The sequence below is a fragment of the Cricetulus griseus genome, assembly GCF_003668045.3.
Source record: "Cricetulus griseus strain 17A/GY chromosome 1 unlocalized genomic scaffold, alternate assembly CriGri-PICRH-1.0 chr1_1, whole genome shotgun sequence".
NCBI classification, from domain to species: Eukaryota; Metazoa; Chordata; class Mammalia; order Rodentia; family Cricetidae; genus Cricetulus; species Cricetulus griseus.
This window is the reverse complement of record NW_023276807.1, coordinates 14,517,489-14,541,396: the sequence shown is the minus strand read 5'-3', so window position 1 is coordinate 14,541,396 and position 23,908 is coordinate 14,517,489. Positions and strand designations below refer to the sequence as shown.

The 23,908-nt window shown below is 39.5% G+C and overlaps 1 protein-coding gene across 1 annotated transcript in view; it reads right to left on the bottom strand.

Moving 5' to 3' along the window:
- Positions 1 to 655: 655 nt before the first annotated feature.
- Prim2 (DNA primase subunit 2) overlaps positions 656 to 23,908 on the bottom strand; it is a 193,002-nt gene continuing 169,749 nt past the window's right edge. Inside the window, exons 12-14 of the mRNA XM_027392835.2 lie at positions 21,863 to 21,945; positions 8,543 to 8,611; positions 656 to 1,248 (exon numbers count right to left, since the gene is read on the bottom strand). Coding sequence (XP_027248636.1) covers positions 1,024 to 1,248; positions 8,543 to 8,611; positions 21,863 to 21,945 — 377 coding nt within the window. The 3' untranslated portion in view covers positions 656 to 1,023. The remainder of the gene's footprint in view (positions 1,249 to 8,542; positions 8,612 to 21,862; positions 21,946 to 23,908) is intronic.

The following is a 23,908-nucleotide window of genomic DNA, read 5'->3' as shown; positions in this document are numbered from 1 at the left end:
ATGTCTCATCTTGCAGCTTTCTCTTTTCCTCTTTTTAAATAAGAACATAACACCAACTGCAACAGCAATCAGAAACCGTGTAGATCTGAAGTGGGGAGGGAGGTTAGCTAATCTCAGTAGGCATTCTCCATAGGATAGCAGTCCCAAACTGCAGACACCCCACGCGAGGAAGCTGTGCGTGGGATTTGTTTTTTTTTGTTTTGTTTTTGTTTTTTCTGCATAGTCAGCATTCCCACTCAGACCAGAGGAAGGCTTTGCCACTCTCATGAGTCTCAGGCAATGGAGTCCTATCCATGGCCATGCCCATGTCAACAATACACATTCACGATGGGCATTGGTGGCGCACGCCTTTAATCCCAGCACTTGGGAGGCAGAAGCAGGCGGATCTCTGTGAGTTCGAGACCACCCTGGTCTACAAGAGCTAGTTCCAGGACAGCCTCCAAAGCCACAGAGAAACCCTGTCTTGAAAACCCAGAAAAACAAAACAAACAAACAAAAAACCCCACATACTCACTCAGGACATCTACTCCTTACACGTTCACATGGAGCTTCTCTGCTCCACATATCAGTTGACAGTGGTAAGTATTTTAAATGTCATTTCAAACAAAAAAGTAATGGCTAATCTGCTGTGAAATAAGACTCCCAATTACACAGATACAGTCATATACATGATGGTATTTATTAGCAAAAATACTCCAAAAGAGAACTGGGTCAGAATTATAACATATGAAACTTTAAAAGTTGGTTTTAGTTGTATTGCTGCCTGAGGACTTTAGTGTCTGAGCACCGTTTTAATTTTCTGAAACAGGATTCAAATAAAAACATTCAATGAAAGGTTTCAATAGGAACTCTGCCTCTTTTCATTATGTCAAAAATAAGATGGAAGCGAGCTCGCTTTGCTAACAAATGTATGGACATGGAGGAGGTGGGTAGAGGAAGTTGCTCAACATGAAGGCTTTAGAAAGGCAAACCTTACAAACTGGAATGTATTTGCTGGGGAAAGGGGTTACTGAAGTGGTCACATCATGAACTAAAATAATCTTCTAGTCCCTCCAGCTCCATTTCCAGGGAGGAGTTCAGAGAGGCCAGTGCAGCCGATGCATCCCTGCTCTTCTGGACACTGGGTTTGGGCTGAGGCGTCTCTGGCTGGCTGGACTCCTTCTTGATGTCTTTGCCACCAGTTAGGATCCGCTGGCTTTCAACAAAGAACTGATTCGGATGATTCAAAGAAAAGCCACAATCATCTACCTGTCCAAGGAAACAAATTTCAACCGTATCAGCACACAGCAAAGCTAGAAATAAAGCTTCGAAGGCTGTCTGCACCCTCACTCACAGCAGGGTGTCTCGATGTGGATCCCAGCTATCCCCACCTGGAATACACACCCACTACTTACCCTGCTTCATCTAACGGAACTTCAGCTGAAGATCCCACAAACACCAGGGCTAGTACAAGTGTATGCTCAGTCCAAACCCATGCAGTTGGCTCTAATTCCTACCCACCATCTACTCTCAACAGGGTAAATGACTCAAAACAGCTGAAACAGCATGTCAAACACATTACTCCCACCGCAACCCCCAAAACACGTTCAGGGAACTTGAGTACACTCTGGATGGCAACTCAGTTCTCCACATCCAATGCACCCTCAATTCTTAGAGTATCCACATCATTCCAATGTCTGCTGATGAATACCCATAATAAAAAAAAAAATGTGTTCTATAGTGCTGGCTGGAAGGGCAGCTCAGTGGTAGAGCCCTTCCCCTGCATGTATACAATAGGCCCCTGTACAATAGGAACAAAGTTTGGGAAACACATCTGGGCAAGTCTATGTGTTAAAATGGCCATTAGTGATGGGCAGGTTACTGCACCCCCAGCCCTAAGCAAAAGGCTAAGCACATTTCTGGCCAAGCTTTTCAAAGTGGTATTAAAATTGCTTTGACCGTTTTGATACTGGTCCCTGGTGCCAGAGTGTTTCAGTCTGGCATATGTAATCTCATTTGGCATAATTAAAAGGCCGAACAAGTAATCTCCCTTAATGTAACTTCCCCATGTTAATATGGGGCATCCTGTGATTTGTCCTGCTGTAGGAATCTTGTTTTTACATTTTCACTGTGGCTTAGTGGGAACCTAACAGTTAATGCTACTTCTTTTCCTCAAATACTGAACATCGAGTATTAGCTCACATTTCTCATTAATCTGCACCTTTAGTAATCACCGAGGAGCAAAGACTATTATTCCCAGATTTTGATCCTAAAACTTACTGATGGTGAACAAAAACATCTTTCTTACTAGCAGCAAATACTTGTTGTCCACTACATCCCAGGTATCACAAGCACACTCTCCTTCATGCACTCAGCTAGAGTGTCGTTATATTTCAGGATTTTTAGGTAACACAATTGAAAAAACAAGGTTAAGGATCTTGCCCAACATTATACTACCAAGGATGGAGATGGGTTTGAATGACTGTCCTTGGGCCAAGGTCAAAGTATTGTACATATACAATAGTCATTCCTGAAAACTGCAGTCTTCTGCCTTAGTGATTCTTAAAAGATGTGACATAATATAGCAGGAAAACTTTTATTTAAAATGTGATTTTTCAAGTCATTTTTCTTCATACTCAACTAATGAGTTAGACTACTGCTTCTATGAAACACACTGCCTAGCATGAACCCTGACCTTCTCACCTACAGTTAGTGATAACAAAAGATACCACTTTGCTTGGTTTTTAAAATGTGGTATTTTCAGATCAGAAACCATTAGGCTATATCATATTTGTCTTACTATTCATTCATTTATTTATTACAGATAGTGTCTCTATGTCTTTGCTGTGTTATCCTGGCTTGCCTTGGATTTGTAATTCTCCTGCTTCAGGCTCCTGCACAGCTGAAACTACAGGTTTGTGGCACCGTTTTTGGCTTTTACCATTTTTAACACCTCACTCTGTCTTGAGCTGGCTTGTACACAATAGGTATGTAATAAATATTTACTGAGTTGAGCCCAGAACCAGCTAGTCATATATTTCATGCCTTACTGTATACATGGCTGTGTTATAATCAGAAGCTTTTCAGAATGTGAGAGTGCATTTGACTAAAACAAAAGCTGAAGAAAATCATAGCCTTGTAATTTCTAAGCTGAAAAAAAAATCATTTCCAGAAATGGAAAGTGGAAGGGTTACAGATAAAGGTCCATTGCTCTGGCTATGCTGATCAAAGAAGGCTTTGTGGGGAAGTGCTCTTTGATGGAGTGGCAAGATGGAGAGGACAAAAGGCTGGGGTGGGAAGCAGACAGCACAGGAGCTGCAGGAGCACAGAGCAGGGTGAAGAGGGAATGGCACAGGGAGCAAGCGGTTCACATGGCCTGGTGTAAAGGGCACTCGAGAGATAAGAAGAACAAGGTTACAGAGACTGCCAGGGACCAGGCCTCCGAGATCTTGCAAAGCAGATCTGTCTAGACATAATTCTCTAAGCACAGGGGAACTGGAATTGTAAGGGTCCTTAAGGAGGAGAGGGGTGTGATTAGGTCTATATAAATCTTATGGTGGATTAATCTGGACTAGTAGGGAGAAAAGGAATTGCTATGACTCAGAATGAGCCCTCAGTGGGTGGAACATGAGCCAGAAAAAAAGAGGGTTTCCTGCTAAGACTCCACCTCCAGAGTTCCTGATCCTTTGGCCAGTTAATAAACACTAGGCCAGTAATTGTAGTTACATTACTCTGTTAAGTGACTAATTGTTTATATTTAGGTTTTAGGATTATTATACAGATCACCAAGAAGAAAAAAAAAAACTTTATCCTTTTAACAATGGGGCTGCTTAACTTCTAAGTATTTCTCAATGTTTTATGATAAATTTATAATTTTCATTTAACAATGCCATAATTTGTGAACTTCTTTATCTGATCTCATTCAATTCCTGAAAAACTTGGAATGTTTCATAAGAAGTTTAAACATTTCAACCAGAAGGCGTCACATTTTATGAACAGAAAATCAGAGGTCTCCTTTAACTGAACCCCTCCATGTACAGACTGGCAAGCTAATGCTTCCGGAGATTATGATTTGCTCAGTCATTAAGCTAGCAACTGGATTTATGTGAATTAAAATACATCTCCCACTACATCACTCATGGATATTTACTGAAATCAACAAACATATCATAGAAACAGGTGAACATCATTGTTTACTATAGCATTATTCACACTAAGAAAATTATGGAACCAACCTAGCCATCCAGCAGCCAGGGAATAGACAAAGAAAATGTGATGTATATACACAATGGAATACTTTCAGACATCATGAATGGAGTTATGTCATTTGCAGGAAAATGGATACAAGTGGAGACAATCATAGTAAGCAAATTAAGGCAGCCTGAAAAAGACAAATATCCCCTTTTCCCTCATCTGTGGTTCTTAGATGCTATATATGCATTAAAGTCAGGTGCGTGTGTATGGCATGAAAGGAAAAATGAAACTGTTGAGGGGAACAAAGGGTGAGAATGGGGAGGAAGACATGCTCAACATGCCACACATTAAAATGTCCTTCTGTAAACAATAGCACATACCCACATACAGATGGAATTAAACAAAACAAAAACCGAAGCCAGGTCTCTTGGCTAGGGCACTTACATTTCTCTAAAACTGGATTGAGAGGCTTTATGCAAAATCAAACAGACAACCAAAGTTTTATAAGACTTGGCTTTAAATGTTAATTTTTAAGATTTTTTAAAAATTTTATGTGTATGAGTGTTTTGCCTGCATGTATGCAAGCACCTACCCCAAGAGCTGGAGTTACAGATGGTTGTGAGCTGCCATCTGGTGCTGGGGGCCAAACCCAGGTCCTCTGCAAGAACCACCAGTGCTCGTGACTACTGAGCCATCTCTCCAGCCCCTTTAAAGATTATTTTTCACAAAGCCTTTTTTAAAAACCTCTTACAAAAATAATCTAATCCTGGCAAAATAGTAATATAGGGTGGATTTTCTTTCTCTCTTTTTTCTCTATGAGGGATTTTCCTGTATCTTCCTTCAGGTTGTTCAAATGTTTAATCCACCTGTCATTACAGAAGATGACTGAACTAAACTGATGTCTCAGAATTCAGAGTGAGCAAGAGAAAACACAGTAATCCTTCTAACCCTCACTTTTCTCAACTATGGAATGGCGTAATAATAGTGCTATGACATCGGGTTGGTGTGGGGGAAAACTAATGAAATATGAATTTCTAAAAAGTTGTGGTTCTATGGAATCCAAACTGAATATTTTAAGGTAAACCAGTTAAAAATGAGGTAGAATTCCCAAGATAATAAAGCTATCATTATGCTTTTTTGTCACTTTAAAGAAACCCAAGCTGGAAACTGGTTGCATATCACAGGTATGCAAGAAAGAAATTAATTTAACCATAAGACTATACTCAACAGTTCCTTGCTTTTTACATCAAAGGTTAGCAAGTGAAGGGCAGATGAGTGTCTTAGCTCTAATACATTTAAGGGATGTACTTTTTAACTTTAAGACCTTTACTAAGCATTTAATTTACAGCAGAGCCTGGACCCTGTGACAGGCTGATACCATGATCTGTGTGGTGTTTCCCGATAAATCTCTCAGGTACACATGGCTCTGACTGTTCTGCTAAACTTGTGGCCTGGAAGCCAATTGTTGGTGTGATGAACTTTCTCCTGACTGAACTGCACTTCTCAGTGAATCCTGGCTCTCCCTTTTGTTCTGAAGAAAGCATATATGGTCCATGCAATCTTCTTTTATCTTATTCAGAAAAACAGACTTGAGGTTTGTTTAGGAAAAAAGTACAGTTATAAACCAGACCAAAAATGACAGTAAGCACTCTTTAAATTCAACTTCTGGAAAAGGAATTCATCCCAATTCCTTACTCATTTTGCAAATCCTCAAGGGCCAGTGGCTTTTTTTCTTTATTATTTACCAAAACAAACAAACAAAAACAAAACTACTTTTGATGGAAACTGCTGCATTGTGACTTTCCATGGTTGTACTTATGAACCACCCCACCCCTTCCCACTGGCTGCTACTATTAGTGAGGGTTTCTTTGTGGCTGATTTTAATTATGTTTACACATGGTACTGGGAGAGGTAAACGATGTGGCACATTTCCATTTTTACATATTTTGTATTACTGTGAGAAAACACTCAAGATAAACAGCTTCTAAAGGGGAAGAGGTTATTCAGGTTCACAGTTCTGAAATTTCAAAACAAGTGTCTGTTGCTCCTGCCCCTGTGCTGAGGCACATCACAGAACATGGTAGAGCAATGACCAACATCCCAATGTCTTCAAGGGCATGGCCTCCATGACTTACCTTCCTTCCACTAGATCCCACCCCCTAGAGGCTCATAGATACCAAGAGCTGGGGGTGGGTCTTTGTGGGGAGGGGTTTCAGAGGTGAAGCATGCAACATATTCACCTGGAAGGTCCTCAGAACTGTTAAGAATCGGGACCAGGTCAGCAAAGCTGGTGACAGTGCTTAATAGGACACATTATAAATTTCTTCAGAGAAATGGAAATCCACAGATAGGTATGAATGAAATAATCAAATTCCATTACTGTAAACAACCCCCCCCCTCGGTGTGAAGAGGGAAGAAGGGGCATGGAGACAAGTGTAGATTCTGAGACATGAGACAGGAAGCTATGATGGGTTCTAAATGAGACATGATGGTGGGTGGAGCTTTTAGCCCAGAAGCCAATTGCTATCTGTAAGGATGACCCCACACCAATAAAGACTCTTATGTGCATTTCATACACCCCATTTAAGACTTCAGGAAAAACTGTGATAGGTTTTGACAAGACTTTTGTAGCAATTTATATAACAGGGGTGAAATTATGCTCAACTACTTGGAAAATAAATCTCCAGTGAATATTCAAAGGGATCTATTTCTAAAAAAAAAAAAAAAAAAAAAAAAATTCATTTAAGACTCAAAGATTAACACGAGGCCCAGTGTTTCCACTTACAGTCAAATCACCCCAGAATGCAAATGATGGGGTGCAGCAACATAGAACTATTTTGAACACTGCCCCTTAAACACAAGGCAGACAGCTACCAGTAAGTCAGCTTTTGATACCCACTGAAGGAATCAATATATTCCACATGATGACCTTCACACAAACGTAGGTCTCATATTTCTGCCACAGCAAACATAGATCTGAGGAATGGAAGCAGTGCTGTTTTACCTGTGGGATACTCGGGTTTTAATCAAGAGGTTTCGCAATGACAGCCTGTAATGAGGCAGCTGGTGTTACCACACAGCCATATGGAGCCATCACACTGCTGTTGCAAACGGTATCAATTAGCAAGTTCATCTTCAAAACTTGCACTTAAGTGAATGCCATCAAAGGGGCCTGAGGAAAATGAACCCAGAGGTTTACTGGGGAGGGAGACAGGATGGCAGAAAGTGAGTAATAAAAATAGATTCTAATTTTAAATTCATTCTAATTTAAAATTATAAATGGAGAGATCCACATCTAAAAATCGATATAGACCTAATGAATACAAATATTTACATGAAGTCCAAGCTACACTACTTTCATGTATGAAAGCATTTAGATGCACATCTTCAGTAAACTAAGGCTAGGTTTAAAAACTGGCAAACTGTAGTCCTACTTGTGTTGGATATCACAAAAGCACACTTACAAATTCACTAGATTGGGGTGTGGCTCACTTGGTAGAATGTTTGCCTATTATCCCAGAAGGTGAAGGCAGGGGGATGAGGAATTCAAGGTCATATTTGAGCTACATAATGACTCTGAGGCCAGTCTGAGCTATACTAAAAAACCCAAAGCAAACATAGAAAAGGGGAGAGGGAAAATAACTTAAGCCTAATTTCTTTATAAAATTAAAGATTAGATGGAGGATCTCAAATTTTGAAAGTCTGAGGCTTTTTAGTTAAAAGGTTCACAAGTGATTAAGAGCATATATGAAATGAAAACTCTCAAGCTAAGCCAGCAAAGTAAGAAATGCAGTCCTGTCATGAAACCTTGGAGGCAGATTAAACAATTATCAAGTGGCAGCCACAAAGACTTTTTTCAATGAAGGATGAAAAAGGCCACTGGTTCATCTGGACAGGTGTGGCCAAGGTTCCAGATCTAATCTAGTTCAAGGATTGGCAAACTAAAACCTATAGGTCAACTCTGGCCCTCTCTCTAGACAAAGTTCTGTAAGTTCTCAGCTATGACTACCTATATATTTTCTATGGTAGCTTTTGTGATGTGTAACAGACATCATAAAGTCTCTGTACCAAAAACCTCAGCAACCTTGGTTCTTGAACCTAGACAGAAAGTGGTGGGTACAGTGTGGTGGGTGCAGTATGGTAAGATCCTCTTATGATGTATCTTCCTTGAAATGCTCCTGGTTCTATAGGACCAATCTCAATTCTTTGGAGCTTTTATAAATCTTGACAGTGACTTAAAACCATGTAACAAATCTCTTTTTTTGTTGAAATATGGAGAGTGGCTTTCACTAGAACAACTAAAAGCACCGAGCAAAACACAGAGTAACCACCTTAGGCATCATTCAATAAATGTAAACAATGTACTTACGTTATGTGTCATCTCGAAGTACTTCTGACAGGCTACCTGGTAGTGAGTCCCCTTTACTAAATCCAAAATCTAAAATGAAAGGGGGAAAGTAAGAAAGAAAAAATACAAGTTAAGTTTCCTCTAAGCCACTGTGGTCACAGTTGCTGGCCTTCTCATAGTCTCCATTCCAAAACAGAAACTCAATAAATAAATCATGTAGTGCTGCACTGTGCTTCTGCAGCCTGGACACTACAGTGATGCTGAGATTATCCAGGAGTGGTTTAGTTCAGCATTAAAACACGATGATAAGTGATAGCAAGTGAGCTTTCTGACCTGCTACCCGAGGATTTTAATAACATTACTTTGACTGCAAGATGACAGCAGATCCTGGTATTTTGATTTTGATGGTACTGTCAGCATATCATATTGCAGGATCTTTTTTAACATGTGTAGCTATAAATCTACTAATCTAACAGTAGAGGCATGAAGCAATAAAATACACTCTTTAGACTTATTTTCACATTATCTGTTTATACAGATGCAGAACTAAACACTGTTGTGAACCCAACATCAGGAAACCTGAACCAAAACATTCTGAACCAGCATAGAGAGGCAACAACTTACCTTCAATCAGATTGTCTTTTCTGTAATGAAGTTACTACTAGTAAAACTCAGCATAACATGGGAGTGAATAGCCTATTCTGAGCATCTATTAGGGATGCCATCCTATCTTGTGTAAATACAATTTTCCTTCCAATAGTACTTCATGTAATCTCTTCAGAATGGCATAGGTACCCATCCTTATCAGCAAAGCACAATGGTAGCTGAAACTTGTAAAGTTTCATTGCCTTCTGCCACTTCCAAATAAATAAAATATACATATTTGACAAATTTATCAAGCACAGAAAAATGCTGGAATTAAGAGATAACCTCAAATGAAAGGAAATAGAATTCTAGAGAATTTTTAATTTGTTCAGCCTTTCAAAAGGCTAACCTTCCTGCCACAAAAGAAATGAATGCAGTCTTGAACTCCTGCTATCCCCATCATGGAATATTGCTTTACAGTTTTTACAGAACATAAGAAAATTACAGTTGTAGAAGGGGCATTGTGCACCATCAAGAATTTGCTAAAGGGCTGTTTTCATCTGCTGTTCTTATATCCAAATTTTATATCACTTTAAATTAACTTCTATCTAAAAGATTTGTGTAATTATCAACCTGCCACAGAACTTGGGTTTTTGTCTACCTCTATGACACATTTTTCCTCAATTAGAGAAAAATAAAAAAACAAATTCATTAAAAATAAATGACAATAAATAAATGAAGTCACAAAATTTTATAAGTAATGCCAACTCATTGAGCTTATGATTTGCCACACAGCCATTAAAGCTGTGTAGTGATGAACTTGAAATTAATTACTGAATAATAAACACAACAGGTTGACATATATGAATTGTCATTTGAAGGAGACTTCAAACACAAATTTAAGATTTGATGACATAAATTACCTAAAGATGAAATAAATTCAGAAATAGAGTTGAACCATGTGGTATATTTATGTTCCTTTTATGTAAAATCAAAACAAGGGAATGGTGCAGGCCACAAGTGGCTGGGTCTTCTGACACCAACAATCGAGGTAGCCCCCATAGACATGCCCCACAGACCAGCCTATCCTTCATGTAAGACTCCTCCCAGGTAAGTCAGGTTATGTCAAGTTGTCAGTCAAAACTACCCAGCACAGGTGACTACACACATGTAAGAAAGCTAGTGACAAATATGACACAGAACATGAGAAATGCAGTCTTAACTGAAAACGCTAGTGGTTTTTCTTGTTGTTTGTTTTCATTAAATTCATATTAAGAAAACAGCTCTTTCTATCTACAGAGGTGGCTCTTCTTTAATGGACATATTTTGGTTTGAAATCATTCACTCATCTATTTTAAAAGACTCTTACTAATCATACCACAGCATGTTTGAGGTAACATATGTGTCTACTGTGAAGGAATGATGAAAACAAAGACAATAGTGAGTTTTCTTTTTGTTTTGTTTTCTGGCAAGAACAAGTGACAAATTTAGAATACAGGAGATGAAGCAGAGAAGGTTAAAGGAGAATACATGCTGGGGGGGGGGGGGGTGAACCAGGGAGAGTTCCGAGAGACAGGGAGAGTGCTTTGGGGCAATTAGGAGGCAGTGTCAGATACTATCTTCATTTCAGACGAGAAATACATCCTCTTAAAATAAAGTTGCCTGGAGGTCTCATTAGGGACAGGATCAATTTTAGAAAGAATTAAGAAATCATGTGTAGCTTAATCTAGTTTCCATAGAGGAATACACCAACAACTTACATGTCTTCAGTATTAAAAAGAAAATGTCAAACTACCAAAGAACACAATTACCAAGAGTCCAGATTATGATCTATATTGCAGAAATTCAGGAAGACATGTGATCTCTCAGCCAAGGGTGATGAACTGACTTACTCTTAAACCAGACTCATAACTGTAAAGGGCAGACTAGGGACACCAGACTCTAAGGCTGGCTGGTGAATCCCACCGGGGTGAGCATAGAGGCAGTGGTGGGAAGTACTCAGACGTGGAGATGAAGCATTTCCTAATAGTCAAGCAGGCACTTTCCATGAAAATGTCCAACCAGAGCCTGTTCTAACACTTTAAAACAATGCACTACTCAGCCTTAAACCCTGCCTTCTCAAACCACTTCCTAAATATCATAAACTAGGTTTTTTAAAAGAATTTTTTTCCTCAGAGAATGATTTGAATCCTTCAACAACAAGGCTCAAGGCACATAAAGTCTTTTCATTTTCATTTATTAATTGTACAAGCTGATGGGTTTCATTACGGCACTCGGCACATATACATAACATACTTGGTCTTCTTCAGTCCTTTGATATCCTGTCCTGTTCCTAACTCCCACTGTTCTCCTCCCCCTACCTCTAACCCTCCCTCCTAGTTTCATGTAGTTTGATGCAGTATCTATATACAAACCTACACATTTATCAACACAATGTGCTAGGTCCATTTTCTGCTCTTAGGGCTGACACTTGGCACTGGATAAACCAATTAGGGGTTGTATCCTGGGGGGGGGGAGGTGATTGTTCTCTCAGCAATCATTAAGTGCCTATAGCTTTTCATGTAGAGGTAGGGACTTGTGAGAGCTCCTCCATCAACACTGGCATGTTAGCTAGTGTTGTCAGTGTTCAGGTCTTGTTAGGCAGCCATACTGTTATGGTTTCATGAGTGTGCTTCCCTGTCCTACACAGAAGGCACAGCCTCTCAGCTGCCTTCCTGGTCTTATGGCTCATACAATCTTTCCACTCACTCTTAAGGGAAGTGGACAGGATAGTACTGTTTTTCCTATGATCCAGCTGTTTGTTATATATTGGCATTTACTTCTTATATAAAATATGTACAAAATACCATATATTAGTCACTAAACACAGCTAGTTGAGTGCTTTTTGAGTGCTAGCAGTTATGGAATGTAGAACCATAATGCTAACATTGTGTGTGTAGACACACTCTACTGACTTCAGAAATCTTACAAGGGATTTCTGAAGTGTTAGCATTTGCCTGTGTAGTGCAACTTGATGTTGGTTTACTCTTAATTTTGTTGAATTTTCTGATATGAACATAATAACTATTAAACACTGTATTAAGACAACAAGATGGGAGGCATGGAATATAAAGTTAGAAATGAAAAGGAAAATCAAGATTTGCCCAAAATACTCTAAGTTTGTGAATTAAAAAAAAAAAGCATAATTGTAAATTCAGTAATCCAAGAAAGGCTGGAAGATGCCTAGGTCAGACTTAGAGGAACAGAATTCAGGTCAGAATAAAAGTGTTCCAAAGGGTAAAATGCTGAAGAAAATGATGACGCCAGACAACAGTACTTCTTAGCAGTGTTGTTCTTCCAGCATCAAGTCTAAAGATCACAAAAAGATTACTCCCTATATTAGTTCACTTTATGTTGCCATAACAAAATGCTCAAAATTGGGTACTTAATTTAATAAAGGTTTATTAGCTCACAATTTTGAAGGAGGAAAAGTCTAAGATAGTGAAGCCCCATCAGTTTGGCTTCTATTGGGGATGTTAGAAAGGAAAGAGCTATCATAAGGCAAGAAGGGAAGCCAGAAAGACTCAAAAGTCATAGCAGCTCAATCTCATGGGGTCCTATGAACTGCTGGTCCTTTCCGAGAGGAGACTTAACTACCATCACTAAGCTACACTATGACAGGCTCACCACAATGAGTCTAAGCTTGTGCAAACACTGAAACCATATCCAGACATGCATTTGCAAGGACAGCAGCAGAGATCAACCTAGAGTAAGAATCAGAAAGAGGATGGGTCTGAGAAAAGCGTACCCCTCAAAGGTGGGACTCATGTCAAGAAGACATAAAGAAGCAAACAGTAGGAAGAGTGGGCCAGGAGGGGAAACAAGGTGCCATGGAGTCTGCAGCCTGTTACTCCACTGTAGCTCACAGAGGTCCTTCAACAGCAATAACAAGGACTCTTCAGTCTTCCTGTTCCATTCTGAGAGACCCCAGCAAACCTTCCTCTTATAGACAGCACTAATTCCAAAGAACAGCTCCCTTAAGGCCGGAGGGAAATAAACCACAGGCAACCCTGATGCCAGCCTAACAAGCTTTCTAATTATGCTCCAGAGAAGTATAATCAAACTAAACAATCACCTCAATTGTGAAAACATAAAATTATCAAAGAAAAAATTCCCATGAAGACCCAAGAATATTTCTCACATGGTAATAAGACTTAGTGTTCACACCAGTATTTAGAGTACAATTGAGATGTAAGAGCATCATTGTGGTAGCCTGGCTCTTAATAACAGAAGGACTATGCTTATGTCATGTGTATTCCTTTACTTTCCCCCGACTTTAATTCATCTCTACTAGCGATTAAAAAAAAAAAAAAAAAAACACCAAGAAGAATTCTAAACTTTTGAAAATGAAATAGTTCAACTTTTCATCTTCACAAAAATTTCATCAATTTGTATTTGCTATGTTTAGTAAAAGAAATTAATTATAATATATCCTCAAGACAAGTTACTGGTTATTTTCCTAAGAGAATTATTTTTCCCTTCTCTTTTTTATCATTTTTCTTTTAATTTAAATTTCTTTTATATAATACATTTTGATCATGTTTCCCCTTCCTCCAACGCCTCCCAGGTTCTCCCCCTATCCACATAACTTCACATTCTTGTATGTCTCTCTCCCCCTCTGTTCCTATGCCCTTCCCCAAACAAAATACCAAACAAATGAAAAACAAAACAAACAAATCAATAAAGAAAAAATACTCACCCACCCCCCCAAAAAACTACAGAGTACATTTTGTGTTGGCTAAGTACTCCAGGGCATGGTGCCCATCCTGGAGCATGGCTGATTTACCTAGTGAGACCCTTAGAGAAGATGGAGTTCCCCTTCCCAGCAGACATCAATTGCAGATGGCTTCTTGGTTAGGGGTGGGGCTTTGTGTCCACTTCACCTTCTCAGTGCTGGGATTTCTTTGGTATAAACATGAATACAAGGGTTGTGCAAGCTGCCACAGTCTATGCAGCCGAGGCTAGCTTCCTAAGTGCTGGCACTGCAGACGCGTACCATCACACCTGGTAAGGCATTCTAATAAAGTGGCATAACCAAGATGTCTTTAAAGACAAATGAAATAACTGCTTTTATGATCTGAATCACTGTCATCTATCAGACTGATCTTTGCCAGTCAATCAGAATATATGACAGTCACCAACACCAGAGGGAAATGCCACACAACAGAAATAAACACAAACCTCAATGCACAGCACATGCTCCAAGTCTAACTCCGAGAGCAGGTGCAGCTTCCTCCCACCATTTACTCCAGTGCCTGCCAATAATGCTCAAGGATGACTTGGCAGCAGGAAGCTGCCACCTGCCCACCCTTGGCTCTGGTGACTGGTGTAGTGCACATGCCACAACAATTAGACATACGGCCAGTGTGTCTCTAATTCAAGGTCATCTGTCTTAATGTAGAAGTAAGAACAGGCTTGCTGCTTCTTCAAGAGCGCAACTTTTCAAAACTAGCCCACACAGATTTTCCACTCCATTTCTGAGCTTCCTTGTTTCAAAAGTGAAAGAAAAAGCTTGGCAGAGGTACAAAGTGTCGAACACATCTGCACACACACTGCTCTGCTTTTGTTTCTCACATGCCCAGCCCCGCAAAACCAACAGATGACTCATACCTCTGCTGTGACCTTCACTAAGGACACCAAGGCCATGGTTTTCATATCTTGAAAATGCACTTTTGACTCACGGCAACCCCAGCAACCAGACAGCAGCACCCTCTCCTCCAACCATCCTCCACCTCTGCATCACTGACCACTGGCCGCAGTGGCCCCACCTGCACCTGGAGGGACAGCAACCACAGAGCCACCAGCATCACCTGGGGCCACCAGAGCCACAGGCCCCAGCTACAGCCATTGGAGGAAGAGATGGGTAGACGGCACTGTAAGAATTCAATCAACACAAGGAACAATATGGTACCACCAGAAACTAGTAGTCCTACATCAGCATGGCTGAACAGTCCAGTGCAGATGAAACAGGAGGAAACAACCTTAAAAATAACTTTGTGAAAATGATAGCGGCCCTTAAAGAAAAAATGAAAACTTCCCTCAAAGAAACGGAGGGAAAGATAAAAAAAATTGGAAAAGATCAACAAATCCCTTAACGAAAGGCAAGAAAGCCAATAAAAAACAAACAGGTGAAGGAAACAGTCCAAGACCTGAAAATTGAAATAGAGGAAATAAAGAAAACACAGAGGGAATTCTGGAAATGGAAAATCTGGGTAAACAAACAGGAACTGCAGATGCAAGCATAACTAACAGAAGACAAGAGATGGAAGAGAGAATCTCAGGCATTGAAGATACAATAGAGGAAACAGATACATCAGAGAAAATGATAAATCCAACAAATTCTTAACACAAAATCTGGGATACCATGAAAAAACTGAACCTAAGAATAACAGGGATAGAAGAAGAATACCAGCTCAAATATATACAGAAAATATATTCAACAAAATCACAGAAGTAAACTTTCCCATCCTAAAGAAGGATATGCCTAAGAAGGTACAAGGAGCTAGAAGACTAGACCAAAAAAACTTTAAAAAAAAGTCTCTTGGCATACAATAATCAAAACACTACACATACAGAATAAAGAAAGAATATTAAGAGCTACAAAGGAAAAGGACAAGGAACATGTACAGGGAGATCTATCAGAATTACACCCAACTTCTCAATGAAAACACTGAAAGCCTGAAGGTCCTGGATAGACATTCTGCAGACACTAAGAGACTCTGGATACCAGCCCAGATTACTATACCCAGCAAAGCTTTCAACCTCCATAAATAGAGAAAACAAGATATTCCATGATAAAACCAAATTTTTAAAAAAAGGAAAATGCACTTTCATTTGCTTAAGAACATGACGTGTCAAGAATTTTACCGTCTAATTTTTTATTGTTTATATAGTTCTGAGTTGATTTTTTAAATTTTTTATTTTAATTAGAAATTTTTTATTTTAATTATTTTAATTATAAATAATTATTTCTAATTATTATTAGAAATAATAATTATTTTAATTATTTTACATGTCAATCCAAGGTCTCTCTCCCTTCCCTTCTCCCCTGCCCCCCCCCAACTAACACCTTACCTATCCCATATCCTTTCTGCTCCCCAGGGAGAGTGAGGCCTTCCATGGTGGTGGTGGGGGTCTTCAAGGTCTGCCATATTATTTGGGATAGGGCCTAGACCAACCCCCTTGTGACTAGGCTCAAGGAGTATCTATCCATGTGGGATGGGCTCCCAAACTGATCCACTACAAGAGGCCCCATAGATTTCCAAGGTCTCCTCAGACACCCACATTCAGGGGATCTGGATCAGTCGCATATTGGTTTCCCAGCTATCAGTCTGGGAACCAAGAGCTCTCCCTTGTTCAGCTGTTTCTGTGAGTTTCACAAGCTTGGTATGGACCCTTTTGCTCATTAGTCCTCTTTCTCTGCAACTGGATTTCAGTTCATTTCAAGGTTTAGCTGTGGGTGTCTGCTTCTACTTCCCCAGCTGCTGGATGAAGGCTATACAATGGCATATGAATTAGTCATCAATCTCATTATCATGAGAGCATTTAAGGTAGCCTCTCCTCTGTTGCTTAGATTGTTAGTTGGTATCATCTTTGTAGATCTCCAGATTTCCCTAGTGCCTGATTTCTCTTTAAACCTAAAATATCTTCCTCTCTTATGGTATCTCCATTCTTGTTATCTTCTTTTCTGCCCCTGACTCAAACTTTCTGCTCCCTCATGTCCTCTGCATCCCTCCTCTTCTCCCCTTCTCATTCTCTTAGCTCCCTCCCCTATCTTCTCGTGCTCCCAATTTGCTCTGGTGTCTCTCTTAGTGTCCTCCTTGTTTACTATCATCTCTGGCAGTGTGGATTACAGGCTGGTAATCCTTTACTCTGTGTCTAAAATCCACATATGAGTGAGTACATACCATGTTTGTCTTTTTGTGATTGGGTTACCTCCCTCAGAATGGTTTCTTCTAGTTCCATCCATTTTCCTGCAAATTTCAAGATTCCATTGTTTTTTTCTGCTGAGTAGTACTCCATTGTGTAAATGTACCACATTTTCTCTATCCATTCTTTGGTTGAGGGGCATCTAGGCTGCTTCCTGTTTCTGGCTATTACAAATAGTGCTGCTATGAACATCGTTGAACATATGTCCTTGTTGTATGAATGTGCTTCTTTTGGGTATATGCCTAAGAGTGGAATTGCTGGATCTTGTGGTAGACTAATGCCCATTTTCTTGAGGAGTCGCCATACTGATTTCCAAAGTGGCTGTACAAGTTGGCACTCACACCAGCAGGGGAGGAGTGTTCCTCTTTCTCCACATCCTCTCCAGCATAAACTGTCATTGGTGTTTTTGATTTTGGCCATTCTGACAGGAGTAAGATGGTATCTCAGAGTTGTTTTGATTTGCTTTTCCCTGATGGCTAAGGATGTTGAACACTTTCTTATGAGTCTTTCAGCCATTTTAGATTCCTCTATTGAGAACTGCCTATTTAGTTCTGTACCACACTTTTTAATTGGATTGTTTGGTGTTTTGGAGACTAGCTTCTTGAGTTCTTTGCAAATTTTGGAGATCAGTCCTCTGTCAGATGTGGGGTTGGTGAATATCTTTTCCCAATCCGTGGGCTGTCGTTTTGTCATGTTGACTGTGTCCTTTGCCTTACAGAAGTTTCACAGTTTCAGGAGATCCCATTTATCAATTGTTGATCTCAGTATCTGTGCTACTCATGTTATGTTCAGGAAGTGGTCTCCTGTACCAATTCGTTCAAGGGTATTTCCTACTTTCTCTTCTAATAAGTTCAGTGTGGCTGGGTTTATGTCGAGGTCTTTGATCCATTTGGACTTAAGTTTTGTGCATGGCGATAGACATGGATCTATCTACAGTCTTCTACATGCCAGCATCCAGTTATGCCAGCACCATTTGTCTGTTGAGACACTGTGCCAGACAAATGGCTGTTCATTAATGTTGAGTGAACGTGGTTTTGTTGTCTCCTATCCTCACTTCCTGCCACTGGAAAAACCCTACTCACTATTCACACCTGATTAAAACACTATACCCTATGTCACCAACTGTCTTCTGTTCCCCTTCGGATCTGTGACACCTTGATTACACTATTTATTGGAGCACTTGAAATTCTTTATTACAGTAAAACAGGTACCAAGAAAATTCTTACAAAGCAATTTAAACTGCTGTCCCAAATATCTAATTTCTCAGTGCAGATTAATATCAGGATTTTGTGTTTAGGAAGCATCAATAACTAATTGAACTAGGAAATGGAAGAAGGACAGTTGAGGACACAGGTGACGAACTTGCTTAGAGGCATGGCAGGCAGTAGAGCTGACCATCAATTGGCTCCAGGGTTTAGTTACTAATTATTGTTTAGTTTTGTCCTGATTTAACTCTCTGTCCTGATTTAAAAAAAAAAAAAAAGCAAGATAGTTCAGAACTACCATGCCCTATGATCTTTGTAGGCATGTGAAAGACACACTGATTTCATTACAAATTCTTATAAAAAAAGAATTGTATCCAGTAAACATGCACGTGTAATAGAAAAAAAAAGTCATGCTCAAAGCCTGCCACTTAATTGCTTTCCAAGGATGAAGGGACTGACTGAAAGGTGTTTATGTACTATATGCTTGCATGTACGTACGTATTACATAATATATATAATATATATAAACATGTTATATGTGTGTGCATATATATATATATACATATATATATCTGTTACAACTTAGATGAAGTAGACAAATTCTTAGAAATATAAATTGTCAAAATGGATCCAAGAAGAGACAGATCATTAAAATAAAGTATAGTAAGCAAAATAGCAAATCAAAATTAAAAAGCCCCCCAGCAAATATAGTAAAAAGATTTCATGAGAAAAAAAAAGAGTGAGATGAAGATCCCTTATGAATTTATAGACAAAAGTCCTCAATAAAATCTAGCAAATCTGGGCTGTGTCACAGTGCAGGTAGAATGCTTGTCTGGCATGACGAAGGCCCTGGACTTAGTCCCTGATACTGAACAAGTCAACAAAACCAAAACACTAGTAAATCAAATCCAGCAACACATTTACAAGGCTTAGAAGTCAGGATTAAGAGCTAATGCAGTGACATGGGTGGTTCACAATATGAAAATCAATTGATGGAATACAGCACTTTGATAAAGTACAGCTGACCAAAAGTATGTGACCCAACTCAATTGATGCTGAAAAGGCACCTGAAACATCCAATTTAATCAATTGGGATTTACTCAAAATAATAAAGGATGAATATGAAAACCCACAGTTAATAGAACACCTTGGAAAAGACTTAAAGCCGATCCCTTCCAGTAGGACCAAGATCAAGATACTTGCCTTCACCTTGCTATTCAGTAAAGTACTAGAGTTTCTAGTCAGAGAAGACAATTACACAAAAAGTACAAGGCATCCAGATGGAAAGGATGTAATACTGTGTCTATTCTCAGAAGGCCTGTTCTTACAGAATCCACAGAAACCAACCCCAATAAATTAACCTAGGAATGCTGGAAGATACATGAATAAAAAGCAGCTATACTTCTAACACCAGCAATGAATGGCTGGAGAATGAAGAAAACATTTCTATTATAAGGTACCAGGAATGCATTTAGTAATGAAGCAAGAAACGTGTATGCTGGGGAGTATAAAATACAAGGAAGGAACTGAGCAAACTGAGTAAAGGAAAGATGAGCTGTGTAAGGACCTGGCAGGTGATGCTCAGATGTTCACTACCCGGATGACTAGACTAGGCAGGGCCACTGTAGATGGGACTCAGGTCAGATCTAGTAGACTGGGGAGAAAGTATGGATAGGAAAAATCAAGGAGACTCACAGAGCTAGAAGCTGGAGGAGAAGATGGGAAGCCTGGCTTGATGGGGTGGTTGGAAGCAATGAAAATGGAACTTGTGGGTGGTTATGGGTAGGGTGGATCCTGCAGGAAACTTAGAAATTGAGTTACGGGCCCAGGCAGGCAGACTAGGCTGGGGCACCGGATGTGAAACCCAGGCTAAATCTGCAGAGAAAGCATAAATAGTGGGAAATCAGAGACTCCCCTGGATGAGGAAATGGGAAGTCTGGATGGGTGGGGTGGCTGAAAGCAGTGCAGAAGGGGCCTGTGGGTGTTGCAGGTAGGGTGGGACCTGGCCCCTTTTTAGTTTTAAATACGTATGAGAATCATTCCTTTAACCTGACAGCCTCTTTATTAGAACATTTTCTGGGTCACTTACATGCACTTTTATTCATTATCTTTTAAATAAACATGTTCTAGCTGTTGGTCTCTACGGATACCAATGCCAAGTAAGTCACTCACAGCACATGCAGGTGCTACTTTAAACAACCATCATCTTAATTCTCCAGAAGGCATTAATCCCACTTCCTCTTAACCTCTGGCAAGCATTAGCCAGGATTCTGCTTTAACTTTTGCTCCACCCCCTTTCTCCCATAACACATTCCAGGCAACCACTTTCCAACTAGAGTAGGGATAGAATAGAAAACAGCAACAAACCCCTCGCCTTGGAAAAGCTGACTTCAACTTCAGGCACCACCACCAAAGTCCTACTTATGCACTCAGGGCATGTCATTCCTACGACTCCTCGGCATTCTTATGGCCTTTCCAGTCTCATAACTGGAACTGGAAAGTGTTGTCCTACCTTCTCTATTCGGATGTAAAACCACTTTTTCTTTGCCATTCAAATTTCTTTATCTCTAAAATTCAACCTCCAAACCAACTACTACTAAGTTGCCCATCACTGCTTATGTACTGGTTCTACCATTACCAATAGTTTGAAAGCCAATGACCCTATACACTCCAGCCTCTTATTTATGCATCCTTGATTCTAATTCATGACTTTCTATTAAGTGCTCATCCTATGAGCAACTTTTTCAGAAAGTGCTTTTCAGACTCGACAAGATATAGATGCTCTCCTTTGTTAAACACTGCTTCGCCTAAGAACTTTACAGGATAAGCTGAACCAACCAGACTCAATCTAAACTTTGGGCAGTCGGATTTTCCAGTGTATTGACATTTTTCAAATTAAAAAAAAAAAAAAAGTGCAATGTCTTTGATGTCCCAGCTTCTTCTGGGGCCAGGAAGGAAAGACTCTTTCAGCTATTGCAGAATTGAAGGCAAGTCAGAAACACAATACAAACAGTGGTCCTAACAACACCATGGTACTTACTAAAAGATGTATTTTCTTAAATATTTGTATAACAATTTACACATTTTTTACTTAAATTCTTAACAAAACAAAGTATTTCAAAAAAGTATCAGACCTAACAAACTACCATCACACCTACACAGATTAACCATAGTAACAAATGGTGCCTACCAGAACATTCATTGACTTCAAAGTATATTTTATTTTCTCAGAAAACAATTTCCCAAAATGAAAGACTGTCGTGAATTTTTAGCTTCATTAATAAATCTCAATACATCAAACATTTATGTTTTTAAATGAGGCAGGCCCTCAATTGACAAAGAAGAATAAGTCAGGGGGTGGGATTTCTATGTTCCTTTATTACCAAGAGAAATAAAACTGTGGCCTAGCAGAAAGAAGAACTGGAATTTCCAAGGACTCAGAACCTGAAAAGTCCAGGCACTGGATCAATTCAGCCAGAAGGCATGATTCCTGATTCAGTACACAGCATTGTTTCTGTAAACAAATCCAAGAGGATAGAGCCGCTGCTGAATCACTGAGGATCCCAAGCAGAATTGGACCTACCTGGTTGATCCCGGAGGCAGGGATCTTGTAGGACTGCATCTTCTGCTTCAGCAACTCTGCGTCACTGTGACGGAATGGGCACCCTGACGACGAAACACAAGCCAGCACAGCACAAGGTCATTTACCAGGACTCAACACAGTGCCATACTTGAGAGGCTACTGAAGTGCTCTTAACTGTCTAACAGCTTATTAATAAAAAATCAATTGCCCATGGATGCAACTGCTTTCCTTTCTGTATAAATGAGGATTAGCTGCTCAGTTATCAGGATACTACAGACTCAAGAGTTACATAAAACAGGCCAGCACTCTCAGGCTCACATGGCCATTCATCAGGAAGGGAAAATAGCCAGAACCCTGCCATGCTCTCACCAGAACAGAAAATCACAAAGTAGACATAACAGTTTACCTCAAACTTATATACTCTAACATTTCTGTAGTCTAAAAATATTGCATAAAGATATAAAAGAGAAGGGATATATATAATAGAAATAAAAATATCCAAACTCTAAGAAATATAAATATATCACATCGATTCAGACATAAATTCTATGCCTATCTCCTGAAAACCAGAACCCATATAAATTTTGAAGAATCATGGCAGTAAACAATGTGGACAATCAGGAATTGTTTCAGAGCAAAGCCACACATAGTGTATGCTTCATCACTGTGCTTCATGAGCATCATAAAAGGATGGACAATGAGAAATATTTGCACGAAGAAGAACAGAGACTATTCAGGCAAAGAATGATAGATCTACAGGCTAACTCGGAGTAACTGCACATTTATATGAAATTGGTGAAAATTAGGGGCTGAAAAAATAACAGAAAAGGGCCAAAAAGCCAAACAAACGCATTCATCAAACAATTTAACTATAAATAAAGCCTCCATTGTACAACTATGGATCTCTATAAACTATGCAAAATTTATAGCATATCCTGATTCTAGATTTAAACAAATAAATTTGAGTACAAGAAGCATCTTGAGAAAATGTATAACATATTATAGAGTCTAACATTCCTGGTAGGTTGACCATGCGGGTGGCTCTACATTGACTGACTATATGGGCAGTACAAATGGAACATGGTGAGTTATTTAAAATAAAAACCAGACAGATGAAGTTGTAAGGTGGGTGGAGGTGGATCTGGGAGGAGTCAGTGAGGAGCAGTAGGGATGCATATGATCAAAAAGCATGAATACATGTATGAAATTCTCAAAGGATAAAATATCATATTGAATTTTAAAAAAATAACTTAGTCTTGTAGTGTCTGGGTTTGAAATAACAACTCTCTCTCTCTCTCTCTCTCTCTCTCTCTCTCTCTCTCTCTCTCTCTCTGAGAGAGAGCACTGAAAATATGTTAGTTATCATCATTATTCTTGAAAAAATAAAGTTATAAAAATAGAAAATTCCCAATGAGAAAGAAATGATGGTACACATGAGAATTGTTGGTTATTTCCAGAATAATTAAGGTACATAAAAAAAAATGAGACAGACTGAACAGAATCGCCCAAATTATACTTGATAGGACCATATAAAAGGCCTGAAAGACAAATCCAAGAAGAAACAGAACAACTCCAAGAAAGGTTTTTCCAAGATATACTCACTCACTCAGAAGAACAGAGGAAGCAAACCAGAACTTGGCCATTTTAACAGATGATATAAACGCATTCTGTATTCACATTATTCATTTCAAAGAGAATGATTTTCAGGGTCAAACAAACAAGATAATAAAAGATAGGTGAATGCTCTAGCCGCTAACACTAGTGTTTAAAGGAGAGACAGAGAGGGAGAGGGAGAGGGAGAGGGAGAGGGAGAGGGAGAGAGGGAGAGGGAGAGGGAGAGGGAGAGGGAGAGGGAGAGGGAGAGGGAGAGGGAGAGAGGAGAGGGGAGAGGGAGAGGGAGAGAGAGAGAGAGAGAGAGAGAGAGAGAGAGAGAGAGAGAGAGAGAGAGAGAAAGAGATGAAATTGTTTGTGACCATAGGCCAGACCTACATAGATTCTAACTGGTTGATCAACTATTCTAGGTGTATCAAGTGATGAAGGAAAACC